At 42.3% G+C, this 19124-nt stretch overlaps 1 protein-coding gene and 1 long non-coding RNA gene across 11 annotated transcripts in view; one reads left to right on the top strand and one right to left on the bottom strand.

Moving 5' to 3' along the window:
- Gm36244 overlaps positions 1-19046 on the top strand; it is a 103113-nt gene extending 84067 nt beyond the window's left edge. Inside the window, exons 2-3 of one of the 2 annotated variants that reach the window (XR_003956550.1) lie at positions 8710-8907; positions 18854-19046. This is a non-coding gene — a long non-coding RNA (predicted gene, 36244). Of the gene's footprint in view, positions 1-8709; positions 8908-10274; positions 10454-18853 lie in introns of those variants that run through there. The other variant, XR_003956549.1, reaches the window with a different exon arrangement.
- Ccdc91 (coiled-coil domain containing 91) overlaps positions 1-19124 on the bottom strand; it is a 156743-nt gene that overhangs the window by 40938 nt on the left and 96681 nt on the right. For all 9 annotated transcript variants that reach the window (NM_001355715.1, NM_001355714.1, NM_025911.2 and 6 more), the window contains 3 exons: positions 16096-16203; positions 1197-1289; positions 1039-1107 (listed from right to left, as the gene is read on the bottom strand). In NM_001355715.1, the coding sequence (NP_001342644.1) occupies positions 1039-1107; positions 1197-1289; positions 16096-16203 (270 nt within the window). The remainder of the gene's footprint in view (positions 1-1038; positions 1108-1196; positions 1290-16095; positions 16204-19124) is intronic.

Genomic DNA, 19124 nt, shown 5'->3' with positions numbered 1-19124 from the left:
AGTACTGACTATCAGGCTGCCCTTCCTGAGGAGTCTGTAACAAACTCACGCACAGTAACCATCCCATCACCAACCTCCCTAAGTCCTGGAAAGCAAACAGGAACTTTCACCACTGTTCCCTTCGTTCAGTCTACCCCCATCTCCACTCAAGGAAACAGCTTTACCTTCTCCTCTTCCTGGGTCCACTCTCCTCACTCAGAGTTTGGCATGCATCCTAACAGATGTGTTCAATTCACCTTAGAATGCTGTCTACACTCGTGACTTGGTTTCCAGCTCCTTTTTGGCAATTCATTTGTCCCTCACTTCACACTCGCATGCCCTTACCAGTGCTTTCATGGGTCAGCCTCCTGCTCCATGCAGCTAAGGCCTATTTCCTAAAAGGACACACTTAAGCCACAGGCCCTCATATCTTCCTCAACTAGACATTCAGATTCGATTCTAACTCAGTTCTGAAGACTAGCCGTTTCTCAAGGCTCAATTCTAAGGTGAGTTATTACTGATAAGCATTTTAATGCAGATATACAACTTACAAGGTCAGGATAATTTACTCACTGCCTTGTTGGTATCGTATTTTTAGTCAACTGTAGGTTCATAAGGAAAAGACAAAAATTGTAATAGTTCCTGGATCACCACCGTCAACAAAGTGAGATTCCATATGCTATTCAAAAACCATGTGATGGTTACTGAACCTACTTTCAAGTAACAAGCGTTAACTGTTTATTTCTGTCTTCCCGTCTCTCTGGTGACATCCACCATGCACTGGAGGTGGCTATCAGTGTTCTAACATAACTGGCTTTAAAGAAGGAACTAAAAATCTATGTAGCAAAGCCTTCCAATGCCAACATGAAATAGAATATGAGTTAACAGGAGTATGAATGGTCATGTTGTAGGTCAAAAAAAGTGAAGAAAAAATGGAATTCTGGAACAAAGTATTGTTTAGTGACACTGTTAATGAGATGGGATGTAATTCCACTGAGAAAGAACACCAACCAGCATTATGGTCGGGCATATCCTCACAGCCTGGACAGACATACCTACCTTCACAGCAGACTCCAGTGTCTCTTTGTTCCTCTGCATTTCCTCCTGGAGGCACTTTTCCAGTGATTCCTGCAAATGAGAAGACAGCAGGGAGGATGCAGGCAGGGAAGGCAGCAGAAGTGCTCCCTCCCCAGCCCTGGCAGGTACAAAAGCCTTACCTTCTGCTCCTGTGACTGCTGAGTCAAAGCTTCCTGGATTTTCTCTCTTAGCAGTTCCTTCTCAGTGTCCAGCACGTCTAGAAGCCTCTGATGCTACAAGGAAAGACATCTGAGCTATGACTGTGGCTCTGAAAATCTACCAGTGAGCAAAACAGGGAACATCTGTTCCAGGCAACAGAGAGAACTGAAGGAAACATGGACATTTTGGCAAAATGAGGGTACAAGAAACCAGAGCTGACATGTCTCAAGTCATGCTCGGGACCCTGCTGGATTCTCAGGTTCAGCCAGGCATGCAGCTCAAGCTCTGGCTTACACATGACAACCTCACACCCTGTAGCAGGAAATGTGTGCACAGAGCCCCGCTTGGAGAGAGGGCTCCTAAAATGGAGGGTATCATCACGCAGCTGCAGAAGCACTCAGAGCCCAGATAGATTGAGGGGCACCTGTGGGGCAGACACATGTTCTGTGTGTATACTAAGCTCTGTGGAAGACAGAGATGAACAGTTTTCTCACTCTAAGTTTTCATCAGTTTCTAAAATGGAACCTGTGAAATCAAAGAAACATCATGTGTGCAGAGCCCATACTCATTCCAGACACACGGGGCTTGCACCCCATCCATCACTGACAAGTGAGTTATCTGAACAGAGGTTTCTAATCATGTTCTACGTTTAGAGCCTCAACAGATTGACCAGGGTCCTGGGTAAGGTCATCTGTTATTCACTAGTTACAATGTTACTTCCCATCTCATTTTTGAAAAGCAATACAAATGTATTGTATTTTTCCTGAAAGGCAAGATCAGTCTAACTACAATACAGATGATGATTCAATCCTGAAAAGTTTCTGGTCCCATGTGAATCTGTCAAGGTCGGGTAACTGCCAAGTGCGTAGATTGTATAAGCAGTGCCCACACAGAAGCCTTAGCTTTCACCTCACAGACATGCACAGTCACAGACAACATCCATTTTAACTACACACAGGAATCCAGGCCTCGGGTCTGAGCAGGAAAATGCCAAGTTCAAAAAAAAAAAAAAAAGAAAGAAAGAAAGAAAAAAAGAAAAAAGGCTGGGGGTATAGGTCCTGGGCCATGTACAAGGTCCTCGGCTCCATGCCCAGCATGACGAAGCCACATTAGAGAATATATGCAAAGGTCCCACCCAGGGCAAGCAGACTAAAAACTAGTAAATACGAAGCTAGGAAGACAGTGTATTCCTAGGATGCTTGCCATGCAAGTGTGAGAGTTTGAGTTTGGAGTGCCTGTGCTGCTGTGAGCACTGGAGAGTGTGAGAACAAGCCTGCGATCCCAGTCAGGAGTCAGGGACAGGAGAATCCCCGAGGCAAGCAGGCTAGACTAGCTTAGCAGGAACCTTCTGGGTTCAAATGAGAGGTCTCACCTTCATATATGAGGTGGAGAGTAAAAGAGAAAGACACCTGATACCTATCTCTAGCCTCTACATGCACGCACGCACGCATATATACATTCATATACCCATGCCAACACACATATAAACATATACATATACATCATAAACATGAACAGGAAGAAAAGATAAGTATAATTCTCTTGAGATGAAAATTAATCAGTTTAGGCTTACACAGGTCTAATAAACATAATTCAATAAACAACATTTCTTTTAAAACAAGGATCAATCATTCACAATTAACTTTGCAAACCTGCTGAGAGGAAATCAGTGGGTGACAAGGGAGCCCAGCTTCCTCAGAGGCCGACAAGAACACCAGCAAGATGTGTGCACTAAGATGCAATGCGACACTGAGAAAATGCCCCAGAACGATGCTTCTTACCACAGCATCCATACAGAGCACACAGCCTGGCCTTGTCTGGACAGAGCTCACTGACACTAACATTAAAGGAGAGTTTACTCACAATATCCAAGGTGACATTAATCACGAGCCTCCTTGGGTCATGCACACGTATGCTTTACACGAGCTGGGGCAACAATGAACCCCACAGCTGAGGGCTGTGCTGCCCCATAATCGCCTCCCATCCAATGTGTAACCTGAGCCTAAGAAAGGGTGGTCCCTTTTCAGGTATTAATGAATTCTACAGCAGTTTTATAAAGTCATTACCAGAAAGGGAAACTATCTAATAACTGTGTTTGTAACTATCAGGTCTAACTAGTAATTACCTATAGCAACGAAAAGCTACATTAATACTCCAAAAAAGGCCTTCCTCACCACAATCATCTATAACAGAATGGATTTCATCTGTTTATTCCTGTGCTTTTCACAACACTCTTAAAATAAGACAGAATGACCTCCCATTCCATTCACCCTCTCTAATTCATGGGAAGATGAGGAGGAATGGCAGAAAAGTATTTAATTCACCATGATTATATAAAGTCAGACAATCAACCACATGTATCAGTAATTGATTCTTTTTATTTGACTAAGTAGATTTTTTTTTGTATAAATATTCAGTGGGTTCACCCATCCTACCATGGATAAAGCAGTCACAAACTGCCTTAAAAACACATCTTTATTTCTTTTACAAGTATCCATAAGCTGCCTCAGGGTAATGTTCCAAAGTTAAATCCAGTCGCTCGCAGGGCTTTGCAGTGCAGTGCAAGCAGGGGGCTGCAAAGGCCACAGGCCAGAGCCAGTGGTGCAGCCTTGCGTCTCCCTGGGGAACAGCTGATGTGTGGTGGCTCTGCTTTACAGCCCCATAAAAGACATTACAAAAATTAATTGAAACTATCCCAGCCAGTCTCATCCAAGAGGGGTCTGTTACAGTTTGCTTACATGAGATAATATATCACTTCTTAAAATGCAGTGCAAGTTTAATAAAAAAGTATAATAAAAATTTATATATATTTTACATGAAGATATAAAAATAAAAGTTATAAAATTATGCAATTGGAGAAATAAGTTCTAGCTTTATGGAGTAGAAGCTGTGTGCAAGGGTGTCAAAAACAATCTTTTGAAACAGCCAAAACACAAAGCATCCAGGTCTAGAGTTCATCCCAAAAGAAAGCACTCAGACCCCAGACTCAGATGCAAATACAGAGGTTCTGTGGTTTCTATTCCTGAATGTGAAACAAGACAAAACAAAAACAAAAACAAACCCCAACCTAACATAACACAACCTAACACAACACCCTCTTCTTCCTCGGGATATGTAAACATTACAAGTCATGCCTGGGGCAGATCCTCCCGATCACACACTGGTGCCTCCTCTGTACTGCAGCTCAGATTAAGCCACCTTGGTGGCCTGTGGCCAGGCATACTTATCTACATACTTTGTACCTGAAATCTACCATTATTCTTCTGTATTTGTGGTATTTGCTGGTGCGTATTCTGTACAACTGTCTGACTTTTTCCAAGTCTCTTACTCTGTACACACCAATTGAACTCGAAGGACTCTAGAAGGATCTAGAAGAGCATGATCACTTCTGTTTGATATGAATGGAAATGCATGGTAACTTGATAAGCTATAAAATGAATCACAGATAGTCATTTATGGGACAGTGCGGTAAATGTTACTGGGAAAGAAACCTTAGAGAAGATAAACTGAGATTTCACAAAGCCAGAAAGATCAACATGTTTCTTACTGAGAATGAAATCAAACTGTAACATTAGCTAAAGCAGCAGATCTACACAACCAATAGTCATATTCCTAATAAGCATGGGGAACATCAGTAAACAGTGGCTCCAATTTAAACAGGGCTTTGATTTACCAAGTGAAGAAATAAAACATTGGGAGACCAGTAGCGCAGAGACTGACGGGACTTCCACAGTAGGCTTCCATCTTAAGATAGATGGTTTACATAATCAGAGGTTTTGACACACTCCAAAACTTAAGCAGAGTCTTTCAGTCTCTATACCTCTAAATGAAACAGCTCTTGAAAACTCATCTCAGCCCTATTCTGTGTAAACATAGCACAGTAGACTCTCACAGCAGTGAGCAGCAGCTTGAGAGAAATGATCCTCAGATGTACCAAGCCCAACCACAACTATCTCATATCTTAGCAGCATCCCGTTTCCATGGGTGTGACAATACCACGGGACATGGAAGTGATGTATAGCAGGGACTTCCTATCACACATATGTAGTAATGAAGAGAGAGCAGTTTCCTGGTCTCGCAGTGACACCTTCAAGGCTGGGTTCTCACTGCCTCCCGCTGAGGTGCTGAGTCCACCCTCCAGGTCCTGCTCCCAGACCTGCCCTCAGAATTATGTGGCAATATGAATTTTGAAAGACATGAACATTCACCCGACGTTCCTAATAATGAAAACTTCCAAGTGCCCAGAATGTGTACTTGCAAGAGTAAAACACTGGAGGAACTATACACTTTGGGGGACATTGGGAGGGCTGTGAGCTTTGTAATGTAGTGCTACTAGGAAAACAGACTATGTACACGTTGTGGGTGTATATGAGTGACTGGGAACACCAGGCAGATGGGAACTCCACAGCTTCGAGACCCTAAAAACAGTCCTGTCCGTCAAGTGGAAAGAGAAGCTCAAACAGCCACTGCTCACAAGGAATTCATCCTGAAGTAAAGTATAGCAACCGGCGTGTGCACAGCAAGGCTCTAAAGCATCTGACGTGGAAAACATTCTACTGCTGTCCTCCAATTCTTTAAGATACTTAATAACTAATTCAAAATTTAAAAGCTAGAAAGTGTTTAAAATAAAAGGCACCACGTAGAATGACATGATTCATATTAGAAAGTGGCCTCCCAATCTCAGGGGAAGGTGTTTCTTGATCTCTCTCCAAACATATGTGCAGATGACCTATAAAAAGGGCATAAAGGGTGTTTTGGTGTGACTATATTTTCATTTAAGCGGCTACTGCAAGACTGTGCGGTTCTGTCAATACTCACAGAACAATGCACCACAGTGATGAGCTTGGTGTGACGAACACTGCAGCAGCCCCAAGGGGCTTGCTTTTTCTGTCAGTCAAAACCCAGGACTTTAGGTCCCATTAACATACCTCCTGTCTGTCAAGTCTTCCCACAGGAAGAAATCTCTGTGGCCCACTGGTGTTTGCTTTCAGAGCCAGCATAGTATCATTACTATATATAATCCACTTTATATCCGATTCTATGGCATACTAGCTTCTTAGAGACACAATGTCCTATATTTAAAGTACAGGATACACATATTGAAAGCTCTGAGAGTCAGTTAGCCACACATCATACAGACAAGTTTGTAAGCCCAGCATATCATCACAACTGCCAATAACTCAAAGAAAATCGAGAATTACGTCAAGTCTTGACTGATAAAAACAAGCAGCCAGTTTTTCATGAATCATGTTGAGAGGAAAATAAGGCTGGCATCCATCTAAACCCTGCACAGAAAGTGGCTGTAAACTAATTAAATAAGGACCTACATGTAACCAGACCAAAGCTTCAAGGACATTATACTGAGTCTCCCTAAATCATCTGGTCTGCAAGATTCCCTGGTGGACATTGCCATTAACCACTCATTACACCCCAGATCATGTTGGGAAATAGCTGTGGGTAAGATTTACACAGACCAGTAACGTACGAAATTGCTGGTTCAGTGGAAAACCAGGCCAGACATACATAAGAAAGCAGAAGATAGATGATCAATAAAAAGATTTAAACAAAGGCCTCCCTGCCCCACTCCTCAAGGCTGAGCTGACAGTCCTGAGATCATGAAGACATAGCTGTTGTTGTTTATTTTCAATATCAGAGGATTTTATTATATATATGTACATATATATGTATATATATGTGTGTGTATATGTATATATGTATATATATATATATATATATATGTATGTATCTCCCAGCTTTTAATATATATAATCTCTAGCTTCCTCTTAATCAACTAGTACTGTTTGTCATGTGGTTCTGGGGATAGAGGGTTTCCATCTCTGCTCTTCATGACATCTAGGATTTGGAGAAAGGCCTTTGAAGTAATGAATGACTCCCTTGAGCACTCCCTTAAGTCAGATCTGGTGGTGATGAGATCTTTTGTTTGTTGTAGTAGAGAGAGCCTCTACTACTCCATCATTTCCTGGGGCTGTAAGGACTCCTGGCATGAGTTTGCCTTTTACTTTTAACAATCTCATTCCACACTCTCTTAGCTTGCCAGTTTCCCTTGAGCTGTTCTCACACCTAAACTCTAAATGAACAGAACGTGCAGACTGGGTTGAGACCATCTTGGGAAGGATGGACGCATCCTCATGTCTTTATTATCTTTAACTGAGGTAAATAACTTAGTGCTATTGAATATCATTAATGCCCTAGTTCCCTAAAAGATCGTATGCCCAGGTAGAAAAAGAGTAAAGAGACTAAAAATACTGCTGGATATGTGCAGAGCAGAGGCTAGAATGAGCCTCGTGTGAGGCTAGTATGAGGCTCATGTGAGGGTAGTGTGGGGCCCTGTCTTTTATAGAACAAAGAACATTAACAAAACCCATTGTCTCTCTTCTATATGCGAGAAACATGCATCAGCTAGAAAAGGGGAATTTAAATCAAAATAATTTATTTCCTAAAGTAGAAAAAACAGATGGCAGATTTTGCAGTTTCCCTAATAACAGAAAGGATATGAGAGTAATTGAGCAACAGACTCAGTAACACACAGCCCTCTCCTCACATAGGCATATACCAGACTTATGGTGCAACACTGTTAATAATTCAGCAATCAAATTATAGTAATTTGAAATTTTCAACCAATAACATTTAAGTATTAGTATTAAATGAGTTAATGCAGTAAAATGCTTCGAGTACACACACAGACACACAGATACAAACACATATGCTGTGTAACATTGCTGCATATGGGTTTTGGGGGACAGGACACATGTGATTTAGATAATTTTATAATTTGAACTTCACTTATTAATTTTTTGATCATTTGTTGATACACAAATGCTATAATTTCTGCTATAGTTAAGGTGTATGTAGACTCACACATATACAAGTAAAATCACCATACCTAATCAACTTTTCCTCAAACAGCTGTAAAAGGGGTTCAAATGGTGAGCACTGGAATGCTGGTCCAGAGAAGCCTGCATGCAGTGCTATAACAATTCTTTCTGCATATTGAGGGTCTAAGTATTAAAAGTAGGCCTCATATTAACTCAATTCTGGGCTACACGGTACCAAAAATAAGAAATAACTCTAATTCTTTGTTTGGCACAGAATCTGTTATCATAGAACTTTCTCCAGAATCTTCATTAAAATAGCCAGCCAGCCATCACTCAGGACCTCCAGCCAAAGAAATGGAGACTCTGTGGGTAGAAGCCCCCTCCTGTTGAATAGCCCAAAGCTGTTTATTTCCCTGTCTTTCTGTAAGTTTCTGATGATATTTTTCTACTGAAAGCAAATAAGCATAGCATAGTAAATTACTGTTAAGCTTTGACTTATCCCACAGGAACACTCTGACAAATACATTTTTTTTTTCTGAAGAGATACCGGGATTCCCAAATTGTTAAGGTAAAGACAGCAAGATCATCAAAAATACTCCTAGAACAAGGGGAAATGAATGGCCACCATCACATACTGTGTCCTTTATCTGTCTTTCAGTCTACACAGAAGTGTTACCTCGCCCTGAAAAAGGACAATGTTCTAACTCAGGAGCAATGATGCTGAGGTAAAAGCTGGGGAGCCTGGGTCCCTTCTAGGGAAGGTACAACGTGGCATGAACATCCAAAGTTGTCTCGAGAGCCATGGAAGCAAACCTGAGAATACTTGATGTCATCACTCACTATGTTTGAGACCGAGGTATCTATGGTAGGCTGGGGGAATGCAAGATTGTCGTTTTAACATGAAAATGGATTTGTGTGTCCAACTGCATGCCAGTGTGATTTGAGGCTCACCTGAGACTTTGTATTTGCATGTTGAGTGGAAATGGCTCCTAGTTCTGCATGTTTAACCCTAATTCTAGGATAAGCTAACACATGGCCTTCTGTACAGGCAGCCCGTTTCAGTACCAAGGACTGTTCCACCTCTATTATTTTTTAGGAACTAAATTAATGGAACAGTATTTTTAACTCTTAAGGCCTGATGTTTAAAGTCTAACTGTTACATGCACATGAGACAGCTGAGTTTGATTCCTTCTAATCTGGTATTGATGTTGAAGGATTTCATGTAAGACCCTTGTATCCACTTTAGACACAGTGCTGCTATGCTGGTGTCTTAAACACTTTCAATGTACTATATACTATGTGGAAATGCACCTTCTCTACCCAAGCCACTCTTGGGCACTGAGCAGAATGACGACATACGGACACATTCCCCCCCAGATGCCACCCCAGCTGATTCCCTTCCATATGTGATTCATTCAGCTGTTTGTAGTCAGTTGTTTAATTCTCCTTCCCACACATTATGTTTCCGTCCACAGGGTTTTGTGTGAACTCTGACTTCAGTGCAGTCTGCACTAACATATTTTCTAGTCTGACAAGCCTAACAACTTTGTCCCTCCAAAGGTTCACATTAGCCCAGATACACTCCCTTAGCAAAACACTGTGCTTAGAGTCATGAACCTTCTTTAATAGCTTACCATGAGGTTACTCTAGTATTGTACAGCAATTGCCTCTGGGATAAAATTTCCATCTTGTAAAACCTTACGTCTTGGAGGAAAGCTCTTTAGATGGAGGAATGTTCTAAAGGGAGGTGAAACATTACATTCTCCATAAAAATTCTTAAGCTCAGCAAGTCCACAACTAAAACATTTCAGGAAGTCCCTGAAACTGACCTGGTGAACCCTTCTCTATACAAACTGTAAAACTGGCCAAGAGGGAGGGTCAGAAGAGCTCAACTACTTGGAGATGCTCAGATCACCTGAGCTGTCTGTCAGGCACAGACTTCAGACTGTAGAACTGCCTCAAAGTTGTGAAGTGTGGTCCAGGATTTCAGCTGTCTGTAAACTATCACCACTGCTGGGGTGGGCTTTGGGTGATCCAGCTGTCTTTGAAAGTAATCCCTCACCCATATTCCTGTAAATAACCCAACACACTGGTTCACCAAGTGGCTTGGGTGGTATTGGTGCTATGGTCTGTCACTGGATTTGGGTTGTATCAGTGCTGTGATGTGGTCAGTCACAGGTTTATTATCTGTGGTGAGTAGATTATCTGTTCACATTTCCCCAGGAATAGCATCATACAGCATCTATCAACATGATTACAAACACCAGCATGGACAACATCCCTTTGGGACATTCTCCTTGTGTAGCCACGGCACTTGGTCATCTTTCTTAGGACTAAAAGCCATGCTTCCCAGTTTCCTACCCTAGCTCCCTGACAACCCCCCCTGTACAACACTGCTGCTGCTGCTGCTGCTCCAACAGGACAGCAGCCACTGCCAAGGAAGCCGTCTTTATTTGAATAGACTATGCACTGAGAGACTCCAGAAAGGCTAAGCAAAATGTTCATGGAGATTATATATTTGTCTGTCTGTCCTGGCTTTCATCTTAATATGAACCTGACTTATCTTTATGGCTTATTTGGTTTTAGGAGGATGGTGACTCATTTCTCCCAAAGAATGCATTCAAAAGAAATAGGAACACGTGTCTTATTAGTGGAGTAGGCTTTGTTTTAAAATAACGATTTATTAAATTTCTTAAGTTTACTGTAAGCAGAGAATAAAGCAAAGAGAGGTATGTGGTAGAAGAAAACAATCTCCTGGTTAGCCATGATCTGTTCACATATCCCTAGGTACACATTTGGGACAATAATTAGCAGTTAATGTGTTTTTCCTGGCAGATAAATGGTCTCAGAGCACACTTTATCTGCCTATTTAATAACAATGAGACTCAAGTGTTCTTGATAGGTAAAAATGAACAAAAACACCATTACAATTTAGATAACACTGCTGCTAGTTTATAAACCACTGTGTAGAATTTTTTTAATTCTAATAATTAATAGCTAATTATACTTGCTATTAAACAATTTTCATACAGCCTGAATTCTGATGCCAGCAGTTTCATCTCATTTTGCCCATGTAAGTATCAGTATGCAAAAGTAATAAGCAGTTACTTAGTTACTGAGTTGTAACTTAGTTACTGAGTTAGGTAAAACCTGAAGATTTTATGGAGTCTGGGAGCCAGACTTCCACCCTCTGTAATTCTAGTATTTGGCACTGGAATTCATTCCTCTGCTTAAACAGACAGACTGCAGACATTGGGACACTGGACATTGGACAATGCTAGGGTGAGAGCCTTGAATGAATAAAGGCTCCCAACACCTAGGTGGATTCTGCTAATGGCTATCTAAGGTACATCAGACAAGAACCCAGATGTGCAGAGAGAAGAGCCAGGTGCAGTGGAGCAACCGTAGGCAGAGGAAGAGAGCCGTAGGGGTACATATCACTAAGGGCAGGGTTCACCAAAGAATCACACACTAACAGGCCTGGAGGACAGAAGAGGCAAGGAGAGGGAGTCAGCAGGGGTGGCTGTGTAAAAGGACTGACAACTCACACAAGGCTACGCTGCAGTGTGTGGAGTACTTCTGTGTCAGGAAAATACTTAAAAGCTTTCAAATGATTGAGCTTAGGATTTAGAGAGGGTATGACATCATGCTAGCTTTCAGAGTGTCTGCCCTTTTATCTTTTCAAGTATGTCTTTATCTACATATGTGCACCCTTCCTTTAATCTCACACCCCTCTCCCACTGAATTTTCTGACACTGCATTGCACATCCTGCTTACAAGGACTTCTGGACTCTGAAGTTGGAGGAAAGCTCTGACTGCAGTAGCCTCCTGTGCTTTGGGAAAGACCACTGCTAAGTCACTGTTCAACTTCTGTGGAACCTATTTCCCATCCTTTTTCAGCCTTTATTAATTTCCTCGCTGATGTAGTTACATTAAAAGCTATTTTCTAACAGCACATTATTTGTCTATGATACCAATCCCACCTGTCACAAGTTTCGAAATACATTTTGTCTGAGAAACAGAGCAATAAAAATATCCTTTTATCTGCTTTCATGCCAGTCTGATCCACTGAAGTTACAGCTGTGGGGAAGCACAAGCCCCCTCAACTTTTATTTCATAAAATGAATTTATTTCAGGAAAATAAGTTGTCACAATACATGTCTGTGTTTTCCTTGCTTTCTGACTTAAATTCCTTTGGTCTTGTTTATCAGTATCTGTTTTCTCAAGTACTTACCTGCTGAAAACCTAGTACCTGCACTGCTGACCACTAGAAGTGAATAAAGGAGAGACACAAGAAATGAGCTTTGCCAGGCCGGGGGCAGGACAGTGCATGGCTGAGTCCACCAACCAAGACAAGCAGGCTACCTCAAAGAGGACAATGACAGGGTGGAGCCAGCAGAGAGCCAGGGGAAACAGCCCATGGTCAGAGAAACAAACACACCCAAGAGAAAGAGGCCGCAATACCCAATTAAATCTCACAGAAGAGAAAGTGGGAAATGCCCTTGAACATATTGGTACAGGAGACACTTTCCTGAACAGAACACCAATGGCTCAGGCTCTAAGATCAACAAATGATAAAGGGGACTTCACAAAACTGAAAAGCTTCTGTAGGGCAAATGACACTATCAAGAAGACAAAAAGACAGCCTACAGAATGAAAAAAGATCTTCACCAACCCTACATTTGACAGAGGCTAATATCCAAAATATATACAGAACTCAAGAAGTTAGACACCAACAAACCAAATAACCTAATTAAAAAATGGGGTACAGAGATAAACAAAGAATTCTCAACAGAGGAATCCTAATAGCTGAGAAACACTTAAAGAAATGATCAAAGCCCTTAGTCATCAGAAAAATACAAATCAAAACAACTCTGAGATTCCATCTTATGCCTGTCAGTTGGCTAAGATCAAAAAACTCAAGTGATAGCACATGCTGGTGAGGATGTGGAGCAAGGGGGTACACTCTTCCATTGCGGGCAGGAGTACAAACTTGCACAGCCATTTTGGAAATCAATTTGGCAGTTTCTCAGAAAACTGGGAATAGTTCTACCTCAAGACCAAGCTATACCACTCCTGGGCATATATCTAAAAGATACTCCAACATCCCACAAAGATACTTGCTCAACTATGTTCATAGCAGCTTAATTTGTAATAGCCAGAAACTGGAAACAACCCAGATGCCCCTCAACTGAAGAATGGATAAAGAAAAAGTGGTTCATTTACAAATGTAATACTGTTCAGCTATAAAAAACAAAGACATCATGAATTCTGTAGGCAAATGGATGAATCTTGAGAATATCATCCTGAGTGAGGCAACTCCGTCTCAAAAGGACATGCATGGTATATATTTACTTATAAGTGTATATTAGCCATAAAATACAAGATGCATGTGCTATACTCCATAGACCCAAGGAATCTGGACAGGAAGGAGAACATAAGCAAGGATGCTTGAGTCTCACTTGGGCGGGGAAATGGAATGTGGAATGGTTGAGGAAGGCAGATGGATGGAGGAAAACTGGGTGGGAGAAGCAATTGGGAGGGGTGTGGGGGGCAGGGGGAGGGTCAGATGGCCACTAAAATGAAGAGAAATCTGCAACAGATGGGGGGTGGGGAGGAAGGATATCTCCAGGAAGAGATGGAGACCTGGGATAGGGAAGGCACCCAAGAATCAGTGAGACCTGGGATGCGGGGGAACCACCAAGAATCAATGGGGGTGGCCTTAGCTGTGACTCACAGCACTGGGAATATGCGCCTGGAGAGGCTGCCTCCTGTGGCCAGGCAGGAACCTTGGTGGAGTGATATGGACACCAGCCCACCTACAAAACTTTCTTCCCAAAACTTAATTCTCTCTACAAGAAATGCAGAGACAAATATGAAACAGTGACTGAGGGAAAGGCCAAACAATAGCCAGCCCAACTTGAGACCCATTCCACGGATAAGCATCAATTCCTGACACTATTAATGATACCCTGTTATGCTTGCAGACAGGAGTCTAGCATGTCCTCTGAGAGGCTCCAGCAGCCGTGGATCAGACAGATGCAAACATCCACAGCCAAACGGTGGATGGAGATTGGGGACTCTTATGGAAGAATAGGAGGAAGGATTGCAGCCCCTAAGGGGATAGGAACTCCACAGGAAGACCAACAGCATCAACTAACCTGAACCCTTGGGGCTCTCAGAGTCTGAACCACAATCCAAAAAACATACACAGGCTGGACCTAGGCCTCCCTGCACATGTATAGCAGATGTGTAGCTTGGTCTTCCTGTGGTTCCTGAACAATAGTAATAGGGGCTATTCTAAAAGCTGTTGCCTGTATGTGGGGTATATTGGTGGAGTGATATGGACACCAGCCCACCTACAAAACTAGCTAGGCTGCCTTGTCAGGCCTCAGTGGGAAAGGAAGCATGAAGTCTTGTAGAGACTTGAAATTTGAGGGATGAGGAATACCCTGGAGGACCCCCACCCATTCAGAGAAAAAGGAGATGGGAGGATGGATGGGGGAAGGGCTGGGGGAGTGGGTAACTGGAAAAGGGGGCAGTGAACAGGATGCAAAGTAAGTAATTAAAAAATTTATAAAAAAGGAGATTGATCTATTTCAGATAACATATACATAAATAAGTTTAAATTAATTTACATCAAATACTTATATACCTCCAAAATGGAAATCATTTGAAAGCAAACGTAAGAGAACGTTTTGAGACTGAATTATATGAAAGCTGTTTACCAAAGAGATTGAGACAAATATGAACACAGGTGACCACTGGTAGGTATCTCATGATGCAACCTACCTCCTTGTCAGACAACTCCCGGTGTGCTCCAACCTATGGCTGGGAGAATGTTTCTGTTCGCACAGCCTTACCCTAACATTCATAATTCTCTCAACTTGAGAGTTCTGACTATGCTATACAGAAACACAACCAACACCATGCGGCTTTGCCTTTAGCAAGCAGAGCTGACTGTAATAAAGCAGTGAGAGGCCAGAGACTAGCTGCTACCCAAGACAATCCTATGCACAGGGTTTCTTTCACTTTTCTTCTCCTTCTATTGTGTGTGTATGTGCACACTCGTACACACAGGTGCTTGCAGAAGCCAGAGTTTGTTATGATTCCCTGGAGCTGAAATTACAGGTAGTTACAAATTTGTGGCAGTGGAGGACAGAAGCAGGAGGCTCTTGGAGGCTTGCTGGCCAGTCAGGTCAGCCAGGTTCAGTAAAAGGTCCTGTCTCACAAAAAGATGGAGACAGACATTACATTCTCTCTCTCTCTCTCTCCTCCCCTGCTCAAACACAAACACACACACACACACACACACACACACACACACACACACACACACACAGAGAGAGAGAGAGAGAGAGAGAGAGAGAGAATCTTTAACAGAACAGATCCCTACTTGACTCTAGCCTATCCATAAACCTCCACCAAATTTTATACTTAACTTTGATTCCTCAACTGTAGTTAATTTTCTTCCTAACCTATTAAAAAGCTGCTTCCATTTTCCAAGTTTTATGTCATAAAGCATCACAAAGAAGTATCTTACAAATATTACTGACTATGGTATACCCATAAAAGTTCTTCGATTAGCAGCTTAATTTCTATAAAGTAGCTCAGTGTTTTAACTTTTAAAAACATTAAAAATTTCACAAAGAAACTATTACTTAAGAAAATTATTAAAAACTCCAAAATTAATACGTATTTTCCCTGTTAGCTTATATTTTGTTTTGTAAGCATCTGTGAAAAATTAATCTTACATTCTGAACACCAGCTATCTCTCTGCTTCTGTGACTTTGTCTACCTTAATATAACCCAGAAATGGAAATGAGAGTGATCATGGATTAAGGGGAAACCCACGTAGTGTAGGCCTTTTGGCCCTGTTTGTCCTAGTCTATCATAAAGTTCTCTAACTACATTTATTCAAGGGTACTTGTTTTCCAAGATACATCAAGGAGCATGGACGGCTGGCAGCTGATAGAGAAGAGCCTGAAGTCTGGAGGAGGGAGGCAGGGGGAGCGCTGGTGTGTGGAGGGCACACAGTCAGTACCTGAGCATGCAGGAGCTCCTCACACCGGTGAGCTTGCTTCTCGATTGCAGACACATATTGCTTCTCGATGGCATCTAGCTGCTGCTTAACTGAAGACTGCAGAAGTGCCTAGGGAAAAAAAAAAAAAAAAAAGCTTGGATCAGACAACCTGGAGCTGACTGCTGGCATGAGAGTCTTTGACAGCTCTGCATCTCAGTAGGGCAATCTGCACTCCCGAACCCACACACACACACACGACAGCAGGGTGCACTGACACGGGACATTAAGCATCTATCTTTAGGTTTTATTGCTGCTAATACTACACTTTTTTGGCTCGGATTCTACACACCTTCTCCTTAAAAAAGTCAAGCCGTAGACAATGATAAAGAGAGTAAATAGTTTTGTTAAATAGCAATTCAGTTCAGTAGACCACACAGGATGAGGAGCAAATGAAAGTTGGGGGTGGGGGGAGGGTTGGTAAGGGGAGGAAGAAAAGCCAGACATATTTCACTGGCTGACAAAACTCCACATCCTCTGGGCACACTGCAGTACCCATGGGCCAAGCATGATCTTCGAGACCACAAGGCAAGTGGAAGCAGATGGAGGCTCTGAGTGATTTCACTGAAGCCTGCCCCCCAGGATGCTCATGCCCCCAACATGAAAGGGTGGAGGCTGGGTATGTGTGAGCCCGCCATACAGCAGTACTCAGAGGGCGAGCAGGGCTTGTGAGACAGAACTGTATAATGTGGTGGACACGGGAGGCCAGGGAAGGACATAAGAAAATCAAGCTGGCAAGTGGTGGGGCCAACAGCCCCTTCCTGGACATGTTTACATGCCAACTCTTCTTTTCCCTTCTAAGCACTGTGTGAGTGTAACATGTTTCCATAGTGCCTTATATGCTATTTATAGACTCTAACATCCTAAACGTGCATCAGGGCTCTTTAGCACATACTCTGTTGTTAGACCTATGCTATAATAAACTATTCACAGTCAGAACAGCAACTGAAGGCAGACACATCTTATGGGAAACAGACCTTTGGCATATTCACCAGTAAAAAAGTGAGCCAAATCTCTTAATCTTTGTTTTGAAAATAGACTTATTCAGTTGGAAACAACATGCATCAAAATCCTAAATAAATAGGCATGCATTTATTTTTTTTTTTAACAAACTAAAAATACTTTTTAAACCTCTGGATAAGTCTCAGATGTTCAGAAAAAAAAAAAAAAGCAATGGGAGCTGTGAGGCTGCTGTCGTAGCTCCATTTCAGGCCCAAGCAGGGAAAGAGACACAGTGCTCCCTCAGGGCAACTGTTTCCTGAAGCTGCTTCAGTCCAGGTTGACAACCTAAAGCAGTAGAAGAAATGGTGGACAGAGAAGCCAAAATTAAGCCTCTGAGCTGGGACTAAATGCTGTAAATCTCTAATTTTCCTCTCACAAAATTATTATTTACTAAATTTTTTTATAAAAATTATTTTCAGTGTTTTGTTCTGTTCTGTTTTGTTTGAGACAAGGTCTCACTATACATATAGCCTTGCTTGGCCTGGACCTGACTATGTAGACCAGGCTGGAGGTGAACTCACAGAAATCTGCCTGCCTTTGCCTTTCAAGTTCTGGGATTAAAGATGTGTCACCATGTTTGGCATAAAAAAATTAATTAAAGGATGATATAGATACTTTTCTTGAAATGGCAGGTCTTTTATAAGGAGTATCTTCTTGTTTTGAGAAGGGGTGTCAGATAGCCAAGGTTGCCCTCAAACTCACTATATTAGTTTCTTCTCCTGCCCCCACCTCCCAAGTCCTGGGAGGTCAAGTGTGTATCCCCACACCTGGCAAAGCTGCCATTCTCTTCTGCAACTTGACAAAACTGTTCAGTGGAAAGAGCTGTTCTCAATTCCCTACTTGTCGTGGTCCAAAACTACCCTAAATTCAAATGGCTAATTCTAATTTCTGGTCAGCTATGTTTTCAGGAAGACAATTAATAAATGGAACAGTCTCTTCCCATAGTGGAGCCACTATCTGAACTGCTGTCTGCCTTCTCCTACTGAGTCATGCTATCCCTCTTCTTTGAACGTGGCTTTTGAGAAGGAGCTGCTTGGGAACAGGAAGGAAAGCCACAGGAGACAGGCCAGCCTCCCAGCCACATACACTCCTATCCACAGGACACTTTCTGCCTCAGAGCGCAGAGAGACAATCATCCTGATATGTAGTGTGGGTGTCGGGCCTGCCCCTAAGGCTCAGCACAGCAGCTGGCATGGGGAAGTCAGAACAGAGGCAAATTCGGAAAGTGGAGTTAGGACAGTGTAAGCAAGAGCCACAGTGATCCCTTCCTGACTGTCTCAGGTTACTGAGCAGTGGGGCTCTTAGTGCCTCTGTCCAGCTAACCAGGAAAGTCCCCAAAGCCCTTCTCCCATCTGGGTTTTATCCATTGTGGACACAAGAAGACACACTCACAGTAGCCATTTGTGTTCCTGGCTTCCTGTGTTACTATATAAAACAACAGTTGGTGGTGGCGCACGCCTTTAATCCCAGCACTCGGGAGACAGAGGCAGGCGGATTTCTGAGTTCGAGGCCAGCCTGGTCTACAGAGTGAGTTCTAGGACAGCCAGGGCTACACAGAGAAACCCTGTCTCAAAAAAAAAAAAAAAAAAAACCAACCAACAAAACAAACAAACAAAAAACAATAGCTGTCTTCCTATGTGAAATACTCTTGGACTTTATGTCAAAAAAGGCATATTAATATTAACATTTTGTAACTTGTCTTCTGCAATCATCTTTACAGATAGCTGCGTGGAACAAAGGCTTCAGTCTGGATGTAAGGTGGCCAGTTACTTCATCCTGGCTCCTCCTGAGTCAGGCAGAGGCTATCCAGACCCCATACGCTCAATCTCTGAATAGAAGATAAGAGCCCCATCTCAGGAATGACCACTGCATATCTGAGGAGAACTAACACAGATTTGATTCTGTCATTAAAAAAAAAAAAAAGGAAAAAACCCTATTGTCTAAGTTTCTTAGCAACTCAATTGAGACATCAAAGTTTCTCCGGTTTTTCC

Source organism: Mus musculus, chromosome 6, assembly GCF_000001635.26.
Source record: "Mus musculus strain C57BL/6J chromosome 6, GRCm38.p6 C57BL/6J".
Lineage (NCBI taxonomy): Eukaryota > Metazoa > Chordata > Mammalia > Rodentia > Muridae > Mus > Mus musculus.
This window is presented reverse-complemented; position numbering and strand designations above follow the sequence as displayed.